Source organism: Hyaena hyaena, unplaced genomic scaffold (genome assembly GCF_003009895.1).
Source record: "Hyaena hyaena isolate Hyena2069 unplaced genomic scaffold, ASM300989v1 scaffold_1208, whole genome shotgun sequence".
In the NCBI taxonomy this organism is placed as follows: domain Eukaryota; kingdom Metazoa; phylum Chordata; class Mammalia; order Carnivora; family Hyaenidae; genus Hyaena; species Hyaena hyaena.
Window position 1 is genome coordinate 199,486 of NW_024081832.1, and position 21,052 is coordinate 220,537.

The window sequence follows — 21,052 nt, forward strand, 5'->3', positions numbered from 1 at the left end:
TCTCTTAGCTCTAGCCAGACAGTTATACTCGGGTTTATCTGCTCCTGGCTTGCTGGTTTTTGCCTAGACACAATCCACTTTCCTAAAGCAGAGCAAAAGCAGTCAGTTGCAGGGAATCTTTTTGTTTCTGTGCGTGGCCTTGCTGGGCCAGGGGCTGCCTGAAGGGACTGCCTTTGTATAATGAGTGTTCGTTCATGGTGCACTTTCACATCTCGCCAGCAATTAGGCAGTATTTTTTTTTTTTTTTACCTTTGCAATCAGTTTAATCTATTTGAAAGCACATACCTACTTTTATGACTGCAAGGCTTTGTATTTAAAAATGGTGATTTTCACCCCCCCCCAAGAAATTTGGAAAAATGGCCATTGTAGTTAACCTGAAGAAGTGACAGGGTCCAGAAGCATGCTTCATTCATTCACATGCCATCCCGATTACAAAGGAGGTTGAAATCATAAGGGAATCAGTTCTTGAGCCTTACTCAAACCTTTCTCTGACATGAAAGGGAATGTGGCAAGTGAAATTAAAGTAAAGGAACTTGTCTTCACTTTCAGCCCTTCTTTGTCGAACATACATCCTAAGCTTCCAAGGACTTCCATGTCTTAGAACAGCATGCTCAAGTAGAGAATATTTCCTGTGGATAGGGACAGGAAGCTGGCCTCTGTATGTGAAGAGGGCCTTGATCAACCACGGTTGAAAGGATGGATGTTACTTTTTCTCCAGGATAGGTGCTTTCTGGATTCATTCTTGTCCTGTCCTTGTGAACATTAGAATGTGTCGGTGATGTGCATGTGTCAGAGCTGAGAGCACATGGGCCATCCAGCTGAGAAATCGAGGGGCTAGATTTCCCACCTACCATCCAGTCCTTAACTTGGATTCATTTAACACTGGCCACTGAGTTTCAAACCATAGTTCACAAGATTAAGATTGTATTTAAAATCATGGGTGGGGAGAGACACGGCAGAGGGCTTGTTTTAAGTGTTCTCAGTGATATTTCATAGTGTGGCCCTCAGGGACTTCCTAACCAGATGGGTGAGGTCAGTTATGTCCTAACATTAAAGCCAGAGCAAAGTGGGCCAATTCCTTAGAGTTAAAAATAATTTGATGCCGAATCCCTAGGATCCAGAGGAACCTGTTCATGTTTATTCATGCTCTGGAAAATGGAATCACTGCCCAAAAAGCAATATGTTGTGATTTTACTCTAAATCCAGTTTCCTAAAATCTATTTAAGGGCTTAGGTGAACTCAACAAGGATCTAATAAAGCCAGGTAATTGAACGACACAGAGGCCGATAAAATTCACAGGAGATCTTGTCGGAGATAAACTGCAGCAGGAGACAGTGTGGACAATAATTTAAACTAATTGTGCACTTTGATGTAAATTAGCTTCTCTGGAAGAGAAATTGAGGCCTCTTTGTAGGCAGCTCTCTGAAACTGTCTGCAGCATGCACAGTACTTGCCAAAAACAGCAAAAAACGTCAGGTAGATCGAGGAGGAAATGAACTGAAAAGGCACACAAGCCCTAAAATGGCGTGGGGGTGATAAACACGCGTGAAGGCTTGTCATCTTGCAAACCAGTTGTGGGGACAGAGTGGGTATGCTGGGGGAAAGAGCGGGTGGGTGAGGGTTGCGTGGGGCGGAGTCAAGGAGGATTAAGGGAGCAGGCAGCAGTTAAGTAGGAGAGGTTCTTAAAAGTGGAAAAGAGGTCCATGTAACTATGAACAAGTGAGTGGCCTCAACCCCACCCCTGGGAATTTCAAAGGAATGAAGTATCTATCCTCAGGACGTAAATTTATACAAGCAGCATTGAGAGGATTGGCTAGCCTTTGTTACTTTGTTGTCACACAACTAGAACAAATGGTCTGCAGCTCAACGTGTGGCTCTGGTTAATGCTCACATTTGAACGGCCCTCTGCTTTTAACTTTTGCCAGTGTTGGAAAAATGGAGCTGTGCACCGCAAGGTACATGTCTCCACACGAAGGGAATGTTGACAGTTGAAATTATCGGCTGTTACAAACACGGAGGCCTAATCATAAGCCAGGGCAGTAGGGCGTCACCTGTGCGTAATTGACAGCAAACCCACCTTGCACTTGGAAGGTGTCTTAGTTTATCTGCCAAACCAAGAAGAGCAGCGTTGTTTCCACATTAGGCTGATGTGTTTTTTACTCTTCACAGTGTTTAATCTGTACAATTTGAAAGACAAGAATTTGAAAAGTAAATTGATATTTTTGATTTCACATGAATGTCTGTTTGGGGAAAGATTTCTAAGCCGTTCATGCTTTCCTTTGTGTTTTGGGAGATAGGGAGAAAGGTGGGTTTTTATGTAGTTATGTGAGAAGCTTTCTGAAATCTGACCTTTGTTTTCTATTTTTTTCCCTTATATAGGATGATTATTTCAGAAACTGGAATCCCAACAAGCCTTTTGATCAAGGTAAAAGATGCAGTGTTTCTTATTGTGTATTCCGTGGGAAATGTGGCCTTATTTTTCCTTACTTGCACACTGAGCTAGCGGTCATAAAAAGGCCAGTGAGCTGTCTTATTTTACTGATTTGGGGGCCTAAAATGACGATGGTGATAGAAATTATTTTATTGGTTTGGTTATTTGTCTGAGATTGTCTCAGACAGATTGTTAAAAATGAATTGACCTCTACAATCATGGGTTTTTTTTTTTTTTTAAACAACAACAACAACAAGAACAACAAAAGAGGAAAATGCTTATCACGATGACCTGGCGAGTTGTTGGGCTGAATCCAGTGATTTTATTGGTGGAACAGACTCCCTGCAATTGCTGTGTAATTGACATGAGCCATAAACATTGAAACTTTGTTTCTAGAAACATGTTAATCCCAGGAGGCTTTCAAGGGCATTTGTTAAATAACTTCTTCATGATTTCTAAAAGGAAGCTTGTTTCTGAGTCCGCTCAGTGACCACTTGTGTGTAAGCATGGTCCTCAGAGAGCTGTCTCCACTGACACCAGCAAGCATGAAGCCAGTCTCCTGATGGCCCTTGTAAATCATCACCACTGCCCTCCTGTGAGTTATTTAAGACACAATGAGGACCTGCCTGTGAATCATGGCCCTGTTTCGATTGTCCATGGGTGGCTGCTGTTGGCATAGACCCTGCTGCTGAAAATGATGCTAGGTTGTACTTGAAGTATGTTTTGTGCAATCGATACTGAAACTGGGGGGGGGGGAGGGTGGAGTTTACCTACCACGTATCAAAGGTTCACACTTCTGAGGATGAGCTTCACTTCTGTGGCTTGAGTACTTGATGTGATCGTGACGGCCAACCTGACAAAAAGAAATCAAGCAAGGCATAGACATGTGACATGGTAGAAGATAACCCCTTCTACTCCCTCCTTGGTCACTTTAATGAGTTGCTCTCAACCTGGACTCTGGTGGTGGTGTTTTTTTTTTAATAAACAAAATTGGTATGAAAAGTTCTATATATGCATTTGAGCTCATGCCTTCAAGTAGGGGGACATTGTATTCATTCGTACATGCATTCATTCATTTTCAAACATTGAACTCCCACTGTGATCACGGGCACCAAGCCAGGTTCTGGGAATAAAACAAAACCGTAGGGGTGCCTGGATGGCCCAGTCGATTAAGCGCCCAGGTCTTGATATGAGTGAGCTCAGGGCATGGTGTTGAGGTTTGCGAGATCGAGCCCCACATGGAGCTCTGCATTGTCAGTGCTTGGGATTCTCTCGCTCCCTTTCTCTCTCTCTCTCTGCCACTCCTCTGCTATGCTCTCTCTCTCTCAAAATAAATAAACATGAAAAAACCAAGCTGTAGTGCCAGCCCTGGAGGAGTGCAGAGTAGAGCTCGGGGAGAGGTCAGTCAGCAGTTACAGTGGGATGCACAGGGTCAGTGTTGAAACTGTAGGTGGGGAACTTACTGTGGGCTGCGTGTGTCTTGGAGCAGGTGGCAGGGAAGGCTTTCCTTTGAAGATCAGTCTGGGCGTATCCATATCTTAGCAGCTTTCAAGAGCTGTACTCCTTTGCAACTTGAGCAATGACTAAGTCATCACAATAAGCCATGTTAGAGCATAAGGAGGTATTTGTAATTTAGAAATTCTCCATTGAAAATGGTCAGAGTTTCTCCACATTTCTCTTGAAAGGATATACCTTCATTTCAGAAGAACACTGAGGTACAGTGCAGCACATTCTCTCTCCATGCCTGACAAGGGAGCACTTTACAAACATCCCTACCAAGATTTTGCTTAGGGAGGCATCTCAACTGACAGTGGCAGTGAACTAATTGTTTCCAGCCCAGAACCAGAAATAGTTTCATGTCCTGTAAGGATCAAATGTTCTCTGAATAACTGCCAGATGTATTCTTCCCCAAGACTTGGAAACAAATACTAAAGCTTCACCAGGGGAGGACTTTTTCATTTTTACTAACAGACATTGGGAACGATAATACTTGGAAGGTAAGTAAATCATTTGCCACTTGGGGATATACAAGAGTTTCTCTTGATTTGGGCAGTAAAACAGAAACTTTGAGCATCAAAAAGAGCATGGTATTTAAATCTGCTTAACCAAAAAGCCCAAGGAGGGATTTTTCTCTCCTGGAAATGATGGCAAGCAAATCGAGCAGATTCCCGCCCCTGCTCCCTCTTTTTCTAGCTCTGCAGGCATGAAAACTGGATCTGCTTGGATAAATCCTCTTTAGATAAAACCTCATGACTTTATGGGGTATAATTGAGGACCTTAGCTGAGAAGCCCCACTTTGTAGCTCAGGTGTTGCTGCTGTTGGCTATTTATATACAGAGCTGTGGGGAGAGCAGGCAGAGCTGAGAATAGCCTTCACTTAAAATATCAGCCCCAGCAGATGTCATCAATTACATTGTGTGCTGCTCAATAAAAATGGGAGGTTACTATATCAGGGCTGACACCACTTGGTGAAATATAAACCATAGGCATGGAAGATGTAGAGCATTTCATCTTCCAGATAATAGGAGAATTGCTGAACTCCAGTGAAAGTTGTCAGCAGCAGAGAGAAGTCATTTCCCCTCCTAAGCTGAAAAAGAATCAAACATGGTTCAAGTGGTTTTGGGGTTGGGGGAAACATTGAGTTTGTAGAAATGGAACTTGTTGAAAAACATGGCAGGATTTCACATGATGCCTGTGCACTGGTGTGGCGGTAGACAGGGCTTCCTGATGGGGGTAGGGGCGAGGTGGGCTTCAAATGTAGGGGAGAAGAAGGGAAAGAAGGTGGGTCATGAGGGAGTCTGGTAGAGTGTAGCCAGAAAGGTGGGTTTGAAGCAGGTTTTGAAGGACGCTTCACACCCATATGAAGTTTGAACTTTGTTTTCTTGGCAGTCGGGAGCCATAGAAAGTTTTGAGCAGAGGAGTGACATGGTGAGGGCAGTACTGTAGAGGACTTAGCTTGGTGACTCAACAGCTGTGATTGGGAACCCAAGGCGTACCTGCTAAATGATCTTCCTCCTGTAGGACTCTTGGGTGACTCATCCATTGCACCTTTCATTACCTGGGAGCTCTGGGCTTCTGCCCTCCTAGGTGTCAGACTCCTAATCAACTCTGTAGCTTGATCTCTGAAAAGCCCCACGTAGCTCCCGCTTCTATTAGGTGTTGGTGTGAGTAGTTCGGACAGTCATGGTATTCAGAAAGTAGTTACTTAGCCATAATTATGTTCTCTGCCTCAGGATATTTATCGAACTTTGAATAACAGGGCTTCATAGAGCAAGCAGTTCTCATGGAATTGACTCTAAGGCAGTGAGAAGAAAAGTGCCTCACTTGGCGATCTCCTTCCGTGAGACTGAAAACGTCTTTAACTTGTTATCTTAAAGTGAATCATTAACGTTTCTGTCTATGTGGTATAATAGCCATCAACTTCAGGCTTTTCTCAGAAGCATTCTTGGTGTGATTTGGGTAAAGTAGTATGTCTTTTTTTTTTTAATTGTAATAGCTTGAGGCCAGGTGTTGAAACGCCCAGAGTTCGAGAGACCCCAAAAACAGACCACCAGAGACCAGAGTCAAAGCCAATTGGCAAGAGTTGTTTATTTGCAGGTTCGAACCCGGACCTCCGCGCACTCGTCGCCGGTGACGCTGAGAGGCCCTGAACAAAGCCTTTGCAGCCTTTTTATAGACAGGAGTAAACAAGTCGTGGGGAGGGACAGGAGATCTCTATGGTTACAGGTTTGTCATTGGTTGATATTTAAATATGAACATATACCATATTTGATTGGTTCCCGCCATCAGGTTTTTGGCGGGATCCAATTATAACATTTAGGATACCTTTGAATTCAGCCAATCATAGAGCGAGTGAGTCTAGGATCTTGTTCAGCGACTAACAGGTTAACTTCTCTCTCCCTAGGCCCTTCCTTCAGTAAGGGAGGGTGGCTGCTGGCCTTTCCTGATTGAGTGTTGCCAGGGTAGTGTGGTGGAGTGATGTGGTGGGCAGTTTGTCCGGCCTTGGGCAGTGTGCTGCTGCCTGATAGTTCCGGGGAGGCTGAAACTCAAGCCTTAAGCAATGGTACAGAAGCGGAAGGAGCTAGTTAGGTTTTAGTTTCCCGTAGTGCAAGCACTTGTACAGAAGCAGAAAAGCTGGTTGAGTTTTTGGTTTAGTTTGTCTAGGCCCCTCACTCCAAGGAGCTGGCACCGATGCAAGTACAAAAGGGTCTTTATTACAAGCTTGAGCAGGGGCTCACCCAGCCTGCTGGTGTCATGGCAGCAAGGTGAGGCCAAGAACAATAGCGAACAGGGTTTTTAAGGAGTAAGGGATGGGGTTGTTACAGTACATGTAGCATCATCATATAAGCACCAATTACAATTACAGCTTCGACCATTCAGTGTCTGTGAGGTGTTCATTACTTTTGGTGGGACCCAATCATGACTTTTGAGAATCTTGAAAATGACCAGTTGTGAGGTGAGTTTAAAGGGCCCACATGGGGTTCAGACAAGCAGTGAGAAATTGGCTAGTTTGTATCTGCAGTTTCCAGCCTTGACTCAGACCATAGGAATGTTTCTTTTTTTTCTTTTTGATCAGCTGAACTGAGGGCGGTCTGAGGATGGCTTTAGCCTTGAACAGTCTGAGGCTTTTCCTGGGACTGGGACTGGGGCTACGGGCAGCCCGAGTTTCTCTTAATGGAGGACTTAATTTTTGGCTCTTCAGTGTCCTCACAGAAGGGACAGACATTAACTCAAAACTGTGGGGACCAGACGAGACATCGCCTTTGTGAAGTCCACAAAGGCAGACGTCCTGCAGGGAGAGTTGAGCAGGCTGCTCTGGTGGATAGGGCTGCGGGCAAATGCAGACACTTTTTGTCTTGGATGGGCAGCGCAAGGGGGGTGCTGGAGTGATCCCACAGTTTTGGGTGGTCACTCTGACCTTTGAACATAGTCCCTCACCTGGCCCCCAGCAAACCTGGGAACACATAGTGGGTATTGAGCAGGTATGAGATGTTTGCTTCTGAAAGTGGTGTCTGTACCAGCAAAGTGCTTCTCCAAGAAAACAGTCCCTGTCCAAGTAAGTTTGGGACACACATACACACACAAACTCTCTTCTCCTGGAGATGGACAACATTCATTAGCAATTTAAAAGAGAAGTCTTTTAGTAAAGTCTTTTATTATTTTTCTCAATTTGCCTTTTAAAAAAGATACTTATTTTGACAGAGAGGGGGGGGGAGAGAGAGAGAGAGACCGAGACCCAAGCAGGTTCTGTATTAGAGCCTGAAGCACAGACTTGATCTCCCCAATTGTGACATTGTGATCTGAGCCGAAATCAAGAATCAGAAGCGTAACTGACTGAGCCATCTGGGAACCCACTCAATTTGCCTTTAACCACATGCTTTTGTTTTCCTTTTCTCACTCCACACCTAGCTGGTGCCCAGACAAAGCGCTGCATTCTGTGGGATACATTTTGGTAAGTGAGGTGTGGGGACTTGAGGTTTGCAGTCAGATTCTCCAGGTTTGGAATTCGACTTTGCCAGTTTCTCGTCAAGCAATTCTGGGCAAGTTGCTTAGCTTCTCTTCCTCTAAGCCTTCCAGTCTGGCATGGGCACCGATGAAAGCATTGGCAGGATTAAATGAGTTAATGTCTGGTGTATAGTAGGTGCTCAATCTGTGCTGCCTTAGCAAGTGATTTATCTTTTTCATTCCTTCTTCTTTCTGTTTACCTGTCTCTCTGTGTTGCTTCCCTCCTTCTCCGCTCAGGTTTTACTTTCTTCCTTTGTTGCCTTCTGGGGGCCTTCAGGGTTATGGTTTGAAGCTCTCAGGGCTAAATTGGAGCTGGCCTGCTTTACCATAGGCAGGCAGGTCATTACAGTGGTGCACCCCAGATCCTTGTTATTGGGGCTGAAGAGGTCAGGCTCTTAATGTATTCCTTCCTTCTTTCCTCCTATCCATCCATAAATCCATCCATAAACGGTTATCAAGTACTCCATGTTTATACCTGCTGTGCTGGATAAAAGGGACCAGAGTAAGAAAGGTCTCTCTGTGTGATGCTCTCAGTTATCAGTCATAAGCCATCCGTCTAATGTCTTAAATAAGCATAGAGAGTGTGTAAGTACTGGGAAGGGGGGCCTGGGAGCAAGAGCAGGTATTGGTGCGGGTGGGTTGGGTGAGGAGCGTTAGTCTGGGAAACTGGGAAATCCGTAAGATGGCAAGTGTTAATGTAAATGACATAGTTCAGTTTTAATTAATTAATTAAGTTAAAGTTTACCTATTTATTTTGAGAGAGAGCAAGTGCTAATGGGTGAGGGATGGAGAGGGAGAGAGAGAGAATCCCGAGCAGGCTCTGCATGCTGTCAGCTCAGAGCTTGAACCCACCAACCCTGAGATCATGACCTGAGGCCAGGTCAGACAGCTAACCGACTGAGCCACCCAGTGCTCTGACAATGTCATGGTGACATTTTCTGCTATAACTTGGCCTCTGCCGAGTCTGTGCATGTGGTGTGTGGATCAGGATCCCTCTGCTGTAACCTTTGCTAATAACGGTCACGTTCAGTGTGATAATCTATCTCACAGATTTTCTTTCTCCTTACAGTGGGGTGGCTCAGGGAGGTTATCCAGAGGGCCTGGAGGGGAAAGAAAGACATAATTTATTGACCCGCAGTGCTGTGTTAAAAGAATAAAAGGTGTTGCTTTTATGTCGTGGAATAGAGAGAGGATGAACAAGAAGCAAAGTGAATTCTAAAAAGTTGTTTCAAAGCTTCTTGACTGGTCTTTTTTGAAAAAGAAATTTGAAGCTTTAATCACAATGTTTTTGCTGAATATGAAGGGTTTTTTGTTGTTATTGCATTGGGGGGTTGGGAAAGTAATTTATGTATATAAGCAATACCTTAATTTAGAATAGAATTACAATTATTTGAAGAGGTCCTAAAGTGAGGGAACATTCGTTAATTTAGTATCTCTTCATGTAGCCATGGCCGACATAGGACAGAACCCATTGATTTATTTGGGTATGAAGTTCTCCTTGATGAGTCAACCCTTTTTAGGACAAATGGCTGAAGGGAGATTTATCATGGAACTTTCTGAAACAAGCGAGTTCTTTTAATGTGGAATAAATGAATGTTTTAGATGGAGTGAATAGCTGTTGGTTTTAAGGATAATGTTTTTCTTCTGGAGTGAATACTAATCATTCTTCCCGAGCAGCCTGGCTGTGACTAAATCTCAGATGATGCTGGTGATCTTCAGAGCAGAATATGAACTTGTAGAAATTGATCTCCAGATAAAAATAAAGCTCAGAAAGTCAGGGGCCCTTTTCACTCATGCTGTTCACTTGAATTGAAGAAAAGAAGAAAACTCTTGCCCTCTGACTTCCGATCTATTATACCAAGATCCCGACAAGCTAAAATTCAGACCAAAGCCTTGAACTGTTTTGAAGCAGAAATTCTAAGACTCAAAAGGAGCATGTCCTTCCTATGTTCCACCTGTGTTTCTGCAAGTGGAAACCTGGGGATGATTGCAGCATCCACGTTTTGTCCAAATTTTAAAGGGTGCTCCAGGGAGGCAAGATGGCTTATTTATAGAATGGTTCTTCAGAAGGAGGTCTTTTTTTCCCCTCCAGATTAATCTGGAATTTTACATGCTAGGTTTGAAAGAAATCTGAAGTCCCTGCAGCATTCCTCTTGATGTAGAATTTAACCTTACCCCCAAAAGAGCTGCTGATGTGTATTCATATGTCCTCAAACATTTCTCCATGTCTAAGGATCTATTCACCTTATCTGATCGCTTGAGCTCTGCTGATTTTCAGGGACAGCAGGCCTGGTTTGTGGGAAGCAGCTTAATAATTTTCTCCTGGTACCTTCCTGTCTCCTCTACTTGGTTTCTCCTTCTTACCTTTGCCTTTCCACATGATGTTAGCTCTTTGCTTTCCCCTGAGCGGTAGCTCATCTTACCTCGTGTTAGCCCACCCCCCCACCCCAGACCTTCCCATAAGCCTCTGTCCTTTTGCTGTCCCCTCTTCTGCTGCTTGATGATGACAGTGAAATAGTGTTTTGTAAATTTTTGAAGTATTGAGTTTTAAATGCTCCAAGTCCTTTCTGCCAGGGAAGCTACAGGAAACTGTTAATCCACATTGGCGTGCTCCAGCTTTTGACGCAGTCAATCTGCTTTGAAGTTAGATCAAGTTATAAGTTACAGCTTTCATCCCTGCCTGCCTTTGCCCATTTGCTTATAATATTTATTTTTTGAATGTACCCATTTGCTTATTTTAAAAAAATAAAACGTCAAGTGTTAAAGTGAAATCCAATGAAGGTTCCTTCTCGGTCCCTTTCCCTAAAGTGCTACATCATTAATGTACTTTTCTGTCTGTGTTCTTACACTTTTAGGTCATATGGAGAGGTGTACAAATAAGATGTTACATTACATGTTGTGCTATAGGAACGTTTCCTTCTTTAACCTGTTTATTTCACTGAAAATTGTTTCTGAAAGTTTTTGGTTTGATAGTTGTAGATCTAGTTAGTGCCTTAATTATATTATTTACTTATAAATAATATATAAATAAATATTTATAAATCATCTATTTATGCACTCTTCCCACATTGGCAGACATTTATGTTGACTCTATTTGTTTTGCTTTTGGGGCTGCTTTTTCCTCAGCATTTCTAATACATACCAACTAATTTTGCCCTGAAGCCCGTTGGACTGTAGAGGATGGTATCCCAGGAAGAGGCTGGGATGAGTCATGACTTAAATTGAGGCAAATCATGTGGCCTTTCCTGACTTCACTTAGCCCGTTTCTGAAATGAAAAGGAGGTTCCTCTTTTGCACTGCTGCTGGGAATGCAAACTGGTCCTGCCACTCTGGAAAACAGTATGAAGTTTCCTTAGAAAATTAAGAATAGAGCTACCCTGTGACCCAGCAATTGCACTACTAGGTATTTATCCAAAGGATACAAAAATGCTAATTCAAAGGGGGCATGTGCACCCCAATGTTTATAGGAGCACTATCGACATAGCCAAAGTATGGAAAGAGCCCAAATGTCCATTGACTGATGAATGAATAAAGAAGATGTGGTATATGCATACAATGGAATAATATTCTATGATCAAAACGAATGAAATCTTGCCATTTGCAAAAATGTAGATGGAAGTAGAGTGTACTATGCTAAGTGAAATGAGTCAGGTGGAGAAAGACCAATATCATATGATTTCACACCTACATGGAATTTAAGAAACAAAACAGATGAACATAGGGGAAGGGAAGGAAAAATAAGATAAAAGAGACGGAGGCAAATCATAAGAGACTCAAATTCAGAGAACAGAGGGGAGGTGGATGATGGAATGGGCTAAATGAATGATAGGCATTAAGGGGGCCACTTGTTAGGATGAGCACTGGGTATTATATGTAAGTGATGAATCACTGGGTTTTACTCCTGAAACCAATAGTTAACACTGTGTGTTAACTAACTTGAATTTAAATAAATTAAAATAAAAAATAAAACGGTTCCCGGGGTCCTTTATACCCACCATAGTTAAGCTATCATACTTTGAGCAGCATAGAGTCTGTATTTGTTTTCTTCATCAAGCAAGGAAAAATGAAAGATTTGAAGCCTGATGCTCTTGTTTCAAAGGTTGCAGTGTAACCAATGAGGTATGAATATAGCTTCAATAAAACCAGTGGAATTAAATGGGCCTTTAAACCATCAGGGATGGGGCCAGAGGCTCAGAATAAAAAGCAAAAAAAAGCCAAAGTGTGAGGTTCTTTGTTTTCTCAGAGAATCTTAAGAGTACTCCAAGGTGTGGGGGGAAGAGTAGAGTTTAAAAGGCTCAAGTTCAATCCTTGGCTCTCCATGAACTTGCTGAATACATTGGAGTAACTTGTTTAGCCTTTAGTTTCTCATCTGTGAAGTGGGGCTAATGAAACTTGTCGCATGGGGCATCAGTGGAGACTGAGTGGCACTGTGTTGCAGAGGGCCAGGGGTTGGTGTACGGTGTGTGCTCACAAACCTCAGTTTGTTGCCAGCTCAGTGCTGTCAGCTACAGCTATGTAGACCCCATTTCCTCATGGCTCTGTTATGGTCATCTGCTGGCTTCCTCCTGGCTTTGCTGGGAGCTCCCAGCACCCTATGCCTCCAGAACCAAGCTGTTCTGGGCTGTGATCTACCTTCTGGTTGGAATGACAGAGAATCATGAAGGGTAGGAAAATTCCCCTTGCAAATCTAGGGTTCTGCGGCTTTCTATTTCTGTGTTTAACAGCTTTCTTCAGCACGGACCAATCCATTTTAAAGACATATTTATTACCTTTCCTCAAACTCCTAAAATGTAGTGTTAGTTTTCTAAAAACGAAAAACAACAACAAAACCAATCCTTCCTGCTATTCTACCTGCTAGAGCAACAGCCCCTGGATTAATTATATTATGTTTGTTGAGTCCTAATGAAACAGCCTTGGTTTGGGGAAATTCTCAATAGGGGAAAACATGTTAGCTGAATTTTAGAATCAATCAATAATGCTGTTTAAATTTCCCTCATCTGAGACTGCCGAGTGGATTAGAGCATTTTCACAACTGGGAGGTGGCTGCTGGGAGGCACGCTGCTGGACTCACCTGGGTCCCCAGAGGCCCTGTGCCTGAGATGAAGAGTTTTCTTTCGTTGAGGTTTTTGGTTATATTATGTAGAAGTTCATTGCTGGAGGTCTGTCTGATGTCCGTTCCACCCTCATTGCCACGTAGGATGAGAAGCAATGTGGTATTCCCACTTCCTGTCTTTTGTAGATGTGTGTGCTGAGGCAGGTGCTGACCCTTTCTGAACCTGTTTCCCCCTTATCTGTACTAATGGAAATTGACACTTAATGGACCTCTGACGGGGGTGGTGTCTGTCCAATTTCTGATGTAGCACTGACCCAGTCTTTAGATAAAGAGCATGATAAAGGCGATAGAGCTTTGGTAAAAGATGCAGGACCAGTGTTTTCTTCTGGATTCTTAGAGGTGGAAGGATCTTTGAGCTTTTTGATATGTTCGCTTACCTGATCCAGCACGTGGGCTAGTTTTTCAGGGAAATGTTGAGTCAAGTGCTTAACTGATTACCTGGCAGGTGCCAAGTTGATTCATGCAGTAACAATGAAGAGGAGTGTGATGGAGGCTTTCCTCAGAACCTTGCACCCTTGATGCTCAGGTGAGGGGCCAGTCAGCTCTTGCTGGGTGACAGTCAGGAAAAGGATCCCAGGGAGCAACCTGGGAGCCTCTCGAGGATGAATAGATATCTGGAGAAAAGCTGGGGGGAGGTGGGCAGCATCTGATGGGAAGAAATGTGTCCTGAGAGCTGAGTATTCTGTTGCTACAGAAGTGAAATTTGATAGGATTGATTCTTTTAAAAACATTTATTAAGAGAGATGAGGAAAATGTAAGCCATTACTTTATATCAGGCTGTTTCGTTCTTTACCCATTTGTCTCTCAAGATCACTCTGGTGGGCACCTTGAAATCCTGAGCAGGGATCACAAACAGTGGGGTAACCGGTGTAGGAACAGGGGAACGGTGGGCTTCAGGACGAGACACAGAGCTGTGACACTACCTTAGCTGAGGATGGTCATGAGGGTCTTGGGTGCAGTGGTGACAGAGCTTCTGATTTCCCAAGGGGAGCAGGAGATGGAGAAGTTTTTACATGTGTGTGAAACACGTTGCTTCACTGTTTGCCAATCATTGTTAATAAAAACAAGCAAACAGAAAAGCCTATGGGAATGTAGGTCTTAGGACTTCTTGTCTGTGGCTTCTCTCTGAGAGGGAAGTTGGTGGCCTCATCATCAGACCTTGTCTTTTGCCTGCTGTGTGAATGCTCTGGAGGGCGGTGCATCCTTGGGGTCCCCCCTGACCTGGAGGAAGTGCCCAGCAGAGCTGGAAGTCATCTGTGCCCAGGCTACACTTGGACAGTGTGAGGCCTGAAGCCACATGTAATTAGCAGGGGCGCCTGACACAGACCTGAGCTCCAGGCAGACTGCTGGGTTATTACTGCTGTTTCTCTGTGGCCTCCCACACCACCTGCAGATGGATTGTTTTAATCTCAGGAAGAGGGAAACACACCCCTGCTCGCACGCAAGCACACTCACTCATAAAATTCACACGATACAGGTGCTTCGGGGATTTAGAAACACAAGCTACTTCCCAGAGAGTCAAAGTGCAGCCTGTGTGAATCAGGAGTGATTTAATTAGGTGCCGAATTTCCCTGCTCTAGGGAGGGTTTGGGTGTCGCTGTGGGCACCGGCAGCCTGGCCTGGAGCAGCCATGGGTGGGGGGATGGATGTCGTGTTCAGCAGCCCTGCACTGCTCCTGCCCTTTTTTGGCCAAAAAAATAATGATAGAAGGAGATAGAGAAGGTGGCCAGTATCAGAGACACTCAATGCCAAGGGGAGAAGATGCCAGTAAGGTAAGAGATTGCCCTTCTGAGCCCATGAGAGCCCATGTCCTAGCCCTGGTTCTGCCCATGGTCATTGCCATCCACAAGCCCTTGGAAACATTCTACTCTAGCCACCTCTCTTCTTGCTGACTCATTTTTTTAACTCATTTTTTAAAATGTTTATTTGAGAGAGATAAAGGAAGAAAAAAACATGAGTTGGGGGAGGGACAGTGAGAGAGAGACAGAGAGACAGAAAGAATCCCAAGTAAGCTCTGTGCTGTCAGCACAGAGCCAAATGTGGGGCTCAAACTCACCACAAGATCACGAACTGAACCAAAACCAAGAGTCCGACACTTAACTGAGCCCCGCAGGCACCCCTCTTCCTGCACAGTTTAAGTCAGAGAAATAAAGGACCTTATTTGCCTGCCCTCTTGACTTCAGGTCCGTGGATGCTCACTTACAAGAATATACTTGAAATCTGACTCAGCTGTCCTCAGATGTGTAACCAAATGCATGATAGCTTGACATTTAAAAAAAATTATGTTCTCTGTCCCATTCTCCCAATATAACCTTCAGGAATACATAAGTATCAGGTAAAAAATGAGCAGATGGACAATATTTGTATATAAGGAAAAATATAAGTAAATAAAGCTTCAGCAAGGGTTCTATTCAAAACACGTGCACAGGAAATTGCTGTGTACTTCTAGAGCTGGTCCTTTGACTTCCTAACAACCAAGGTAAAGAAGGGAACACAGAACTGTGAGATGAAAGAAGGCTGCTATTCAGAAGAAATATAAGGTGTTCCTGGTACTGAGGCCAGAGTTGCCTTTCTCCACCTGAGTTCTCTAAAAGAGAGTTGTCAGGGTGGACTGTACTCTTGACTGCGTCTGACAGTAAATACCTCAGTCACTTTTTACCACTGCTTTCTCCTCGGTCTCTCAGGGTACACGGATGGCTGACTGCCAAAGTGCAATTCTATAAGTTAATTCAATGATAAGCCAGAATAATACAGAGTACACAGTCTTCTTAAGGTCTGGCTTGATACACGGATAAAATTGACAACATCAGGAAGAATGGATGCCCTGTGTCTCCATCAGGGAATACTCTGATTGTTTTGTTTCTGGTAAGTGATTAGCCTTGGAACTGAGAGATGTGGGCTTTTCCTGGCAGGAACAAAAAGTTCAGATGATCTCTGCTGCCAATTAGCAGAAGCAAATGAATCTTTCCTTGTCAGCCAAGTGGCAGGTAGAGTCAGTGTCCTTGGTCAGAAATTCAGAATCCAAGCTGGAATTTTGATACCTGACTGTATAGTCACCTTCTATGCCAAAATTGTAGGTCAGTTCAAACCCACAGGCAGATGGATGATTATGACTATCAGCTTTCTTCTCTAGACCCCACTGCTAGCCTAGAGGGTTACAACCGTATGACATGGGAGCTTCACAATGTAATTTGAGCTTCACATGGGTGGGACACACTTCCCCCTGCACCATAAGTGGACATTTTCATCTCTGCTTCTCAGATGTGTGCAGATGCTGACAGGTTTATAAAATTCACATTTTATTTAAAGATCCTCCAAATTCATACTAGATTTTGTTAGGAAATTCCCAGTCATTGACAGAACTACGAGCATGATGGCTACTTTTGGAGGGATGAAGAGGAGGTGCAGTTTACAAATGTTTACAGTTTGGTTCCGCCTAATCATTGGTGATTAGGCAGTGGGAGAAATTCCCAGTTTGTGATGACAGAGTCATACTGTCAGCTTAGGGGTAAACACTTACAGCAAGGCATGGGTATCTTCATCCAGAAGTGGTTTCAAGAGCCTTATATGCAGTTTTAAAAGTAGGAGTGAGGTGGTAAAGCACTCACAGGTGTGGACAAGCCTCCATATAAGCCAGAATAGTGGGTGGAATTTTGAACTCCATTGGGTTTTATAATAGCTGTACTCAGGTGTTGGTTGGGTTCTTGTCCAGAAGAAGTTGAAGATTCCGTTTGTCACCAAAGGATAGTCCCAGAAAAAGTGAGTGGGAGTTGCAAAGTGATGGATTTTGGTTCACAGCAAGTATGGCCTTTTCACAGCTCAGGCTGAATGGGGCAGGGGTAGCTGCCTCAAGAAATGAGTTGCCATTGCTGGGATGTTCACCTAAGACTGGACAGGAATCAAACGTTGGGGGACAGCATACTTGCCATTGACGTTGCTTCTGAATTTGAGTTTATGGAGTTCTAAGATAAGGCAGGTCTGTTGAGAGGTGTTAATTTATTTTATAATAGAAATTATTCCCATAAGATTTCCTCAAACAACTTGCCTAATTGATATATTGAGGTAGATTAAGTTTAACAGAGTTACGTCTTTGCAGCTTTGCAACAATACCTCATAAGGAAATGGGGTTGGTCTTGTAAAATGGAAGCCTTATTCTTTGCAAATCCGAGGGACTTGAGGAAGAAAAATGGCAGGATTATTCAGTGTTCCTTGTAAGGAGAATGATCTATCCAGTCATTTTAGATCTTTACTTCCATCCTTTTGAAGATAACCTGTTTCTCTGAATGGATTGTATTGTCTTTGGCAAGAATGGCAGGGGAATAAATGGCCTTGGTGCCATGTTTTATCTTGCCAGGGCTGCAGATACAGGCATAAATTTCCAAATGAAATGAATGACGTTGCTAAGTGTGAGACTCATGTAGCAAGATTGCTGTCCTCCACGGAGAAAGAAATGTTTTTGCTCTACTTTCAGATGCTTGAGGGCAAGGGCAGTGAATGAAGGAGCTGGGAAGCCATCATCTTTACAGAGAAGGCTCTGAGGACCTGGAGGAATAGATTAGGCTGGTCTCAACCCTCAAGGAAACCCTGGTTCCTCCATGTATCTTGTTGTCTAGCTTCGAATGCCAGAGCCACACCAATGGATCCTGTCGTAGCCTCCAAAGGACATGCTTTGACAAATTCCTATCATCTGACAGCTGGTGCTGTTGGAGAAATCTGAAGTGCATGCAGGATTAAATGTGGTTTTGTTAACATATCAAATAATGACTCCCTAGCTGTTTAGAACATCATACTATCTCAGACACTGAAAAAAGATCCTGAAACTCTCAGATAAAGAGGGATTATTCTGTATTTGGAGAGGATATACCTAGTGTTTATATCTGGTCAACACTGAGCTGGTCTGCCCCAGAAGAGAAAGGGGGAGGGGCTATTTCTGTCTCTTGGGACATTTAGGCTGACCTTAGATCAAGGGGGTGGGGTCTTAGTCAGAAATGATAATATCAGTTGGGTTATCAAGCTGTGGGAACTTTTCTGTAGCATATTCTCAGTGGCTGCTGTGTTCGTGATTCTGTTCTTCACATTTTTCTTCTTGGTATGTTTATATTTGTCTTAGGACCATGATCTCTGGTCTGTTTGATTCTTTCACTGTACAGAATAGAAATGTATATGGGTGGTATGTTTTTCAGATAGTATAGAGGGAGTAAGAATTATAATTGCGAATGAATCGTGGTTATTTCACCGCTTAGTTATGTGACTGTTTCTTTAAGAATTTACTGTAATAATTAGCAAAGAGCTTGCTTGGGGGCCTTCACACATTCCCTTGTCTGTGGTTAGCATATTCCTGCCTGCTCTTCACCTGGCGTGTCCAGCTCTTTCTTGAGATCCCAGTTTATATGGTATGTCCTCAAGGACATCTTTCATTGACCCTACACTCACCTGGGTCACTCTCTCCTAACAGCCTGTATTCTGCATCACCACCCAGTTGTAATTTGACAATTTTCTAGAATTATGTACTGTCTGATTCTCTGGCTAGATGGTAATCTCCTTGGGAGTAGGCTTACGTTTTTCTTGTGTACTTCCATATCTCCAGGGTCTAGTACAGGACTGGACACAGAGTAAATGCTGAGTTTAGTAGTTGTTGGGAAGAACAATAATTACCATTTATTGAATACCTACTGTATGCAAGTACTGTCTATTCCTCTTAGGAACAAGTGTGTGCATGTGCACATCATCTTGTTAATACTGATCCCTGTATAAAGAAAACATGGTTGCTCCCATCTTAAAAGTAGGGGGCTGGGTTCAAATCCTGAGCAGCTTTTAAACAGGTTCAGGAAATACATAGTCATCTGGATAAATATCCATAATACTGTGATACTCCTATAAAAAAGCAAAATAGTGTAACTAATAGGATTCCTTTTATGTAAAACATAGTGTTTATATATATATCTGTATCTGACACATGCTTGTATTTGTGTGTCAAATATCTGAACACCAAATTGTAACCTTTTATCTCTGAGGAATGGGCTGGGAGGAGCAAGAGGAATTTTAGTTTTTACTTTGTAGTATTTTAAATACTTTAATTTTTTGAAAATTTTAATGTTTATTTTTGAGAGAGAGAGAAAGAGAGAGAGACAGACACAGAGTGTAAGTTCAGGAGAGGGAGAGTTAGAAGGAGACACAGAATCCGAACCAGGCTCCATGTTCTGAGCTGTCAGCACAGGGCCCAGTGTGGGGCTTGGACTCAGGGACCTCAAGATCATGACCTGAGCCCAAGTCACATGCTCAACCAACTGAGCTGCCCAGGCATCCCTATATACTTTCATTTTAAGAACTTACTGTGAATCTCTCTTTGTAAATAAAAAGTACAAGGAAGAAAAGGTCTTATCCAAGGTCACCAAGGTGTGGTGGCTGAGTGGAGATTTGAACCACAGCCCATCTAGCTCTTAAGTGTGTGCTCTGTTCCTGATACCCTTTTTGTGACTAGAGTGGTAGTTTGAACTGGGAACTTTCTGCAGGGGCACAGGCCGCTCCAGGGAAAACAGGGAGCATGTGGTAAGGGAGCAGCCAGAAAGGCTGAGTTGTAAAACTGACCCAAGGTCTATGAGTGGACCATGCAAAAGACTCGGGAAGACTGGTGCTGAGGAAGAGGGTAATTCTTAGCAGGGACAGGTGACTGCAGCCTGTGTAGGATTAGAGTGTGGACACTAAGCCCTGAAAGTAATGGTACTCACATTGATAGTCAAAAATAATAGTTAACTGACATGTGACAGGCTCAAGCTGTTTTGTCTAATCTCTGACACATTAGTTTAGCTACAAAAAAAATATCAAACTGACATGCCACTGATTATAAAAAAAGAACATTCTGACTTCAGTATTAAAATGTGAAAAAATAATATTTAAAAAAGTGCTGAACACCATCCACTCATTATTACATTTGGTCTTGACAACTGCCCTGTGAAATTGGGGCTATTACTGGAGTTATTTTATAGGTAAAAAACTAAGGCTCAGTCAGATCTGTTGTATCAAGCAGAGAGAACACTGCAACCTTTTTCTGTAAAGGGTCAGATAGTAAATCCTCTAGGCTTTGGGTTCCATATGATCTTTTTTGCTGCAACTCAGTTCTGCCTGTAGCGTGGAAGCTGCTGTGGATAATATGCAAATAAGTGGACCTGACTGTATTCCCATAAAATGTTATTTATGGACACTGACCATTGAATATCATAAACTTTTCATGTGTCATGAAATATTACTAATTTTAATTATTCAACCATTTAAATTTGTAAAAGTTATTCTTAAGCTTGTGGGCCACCCAAAAATTGGTGGGAAGCCAGACTTGGCCCTGGGTTTGGCCCCCTCTTCCTGGTTTAGAGTCTCCTAGAGTTCAAGTCCAGAATCAAATCTAGTTCAAATCCAGGTTCCCATGTAGTTTTGTCTCTACAAGCAGGTTTTAATCTCCACTATTTTATGCTGTAGATGAGAGGTGGGTATCCATTTGTTTAATCTCATAAAACAAACACCTTTAAAAATCTGTGCTAAAAGTACTATTTGCCTTAATCATGAAGTTTGTCAAGGTTTTCAGGGAAGGTCTAATTTTAATTTCCTCTGAACTTGTTTCATTGTAGCTCATTGTTAATTAGAAGTTAGGAAGGTATTTTGGCTTTTGAACTGACAGCTTGAAAATGTAGAGTTTCTTTTTGAGTGAAACAAACATGTACATGGTATAAAAAATTCACTTCAGAAGTATATAAAATAAAAAGTTCTTTCACTCCCTTGTTCCCTTTTATTCCGTAATTGTTCTTTCCATAGATAACCACTATGAGCAGTTTCTTGGGCACTTCTGGAAATCGAGTCTAGGACTCTGTGTATGTGTGTGCACATGCACACATTCTCTTTTATCTGCTTACCTCCTTTATCTTCTTTATAAAAATTTTAAATGTTTATTTTTGAGAAAGAGGGAGAGAGGACGAGAGGGAGAAAATGAGTGGGAGAGGGAGAGAGAGAAAGGG

General features: G+C 42.9%; 1 protein-coding gene across 1 annotated transcript in view; it reads left to right on the forward strand.

Annotated features, from left to right (window-relative positions):
* SPOCK1 (SPARC (osteonectin), cwcv and kazal like domains proteoglycan 1) overlaps nucleotides 1-21,052 on the forward strand; it is a 294,180-nt gene that overhangs the window by 13,291 nt on the left and 259,837 nt on the right. The window contains exon 3 of the mRNA XM_039222852.1: nucleotides 2,380-2,425. Within this exon, the coding sequence (XP_039078783.1) occupies nucleotides 2,380-2,425 (46 nt within the window). The remainder of the gene's footprint in view (nucleotides 1-2,379; nucleotides 2,426-21,052) is intronic.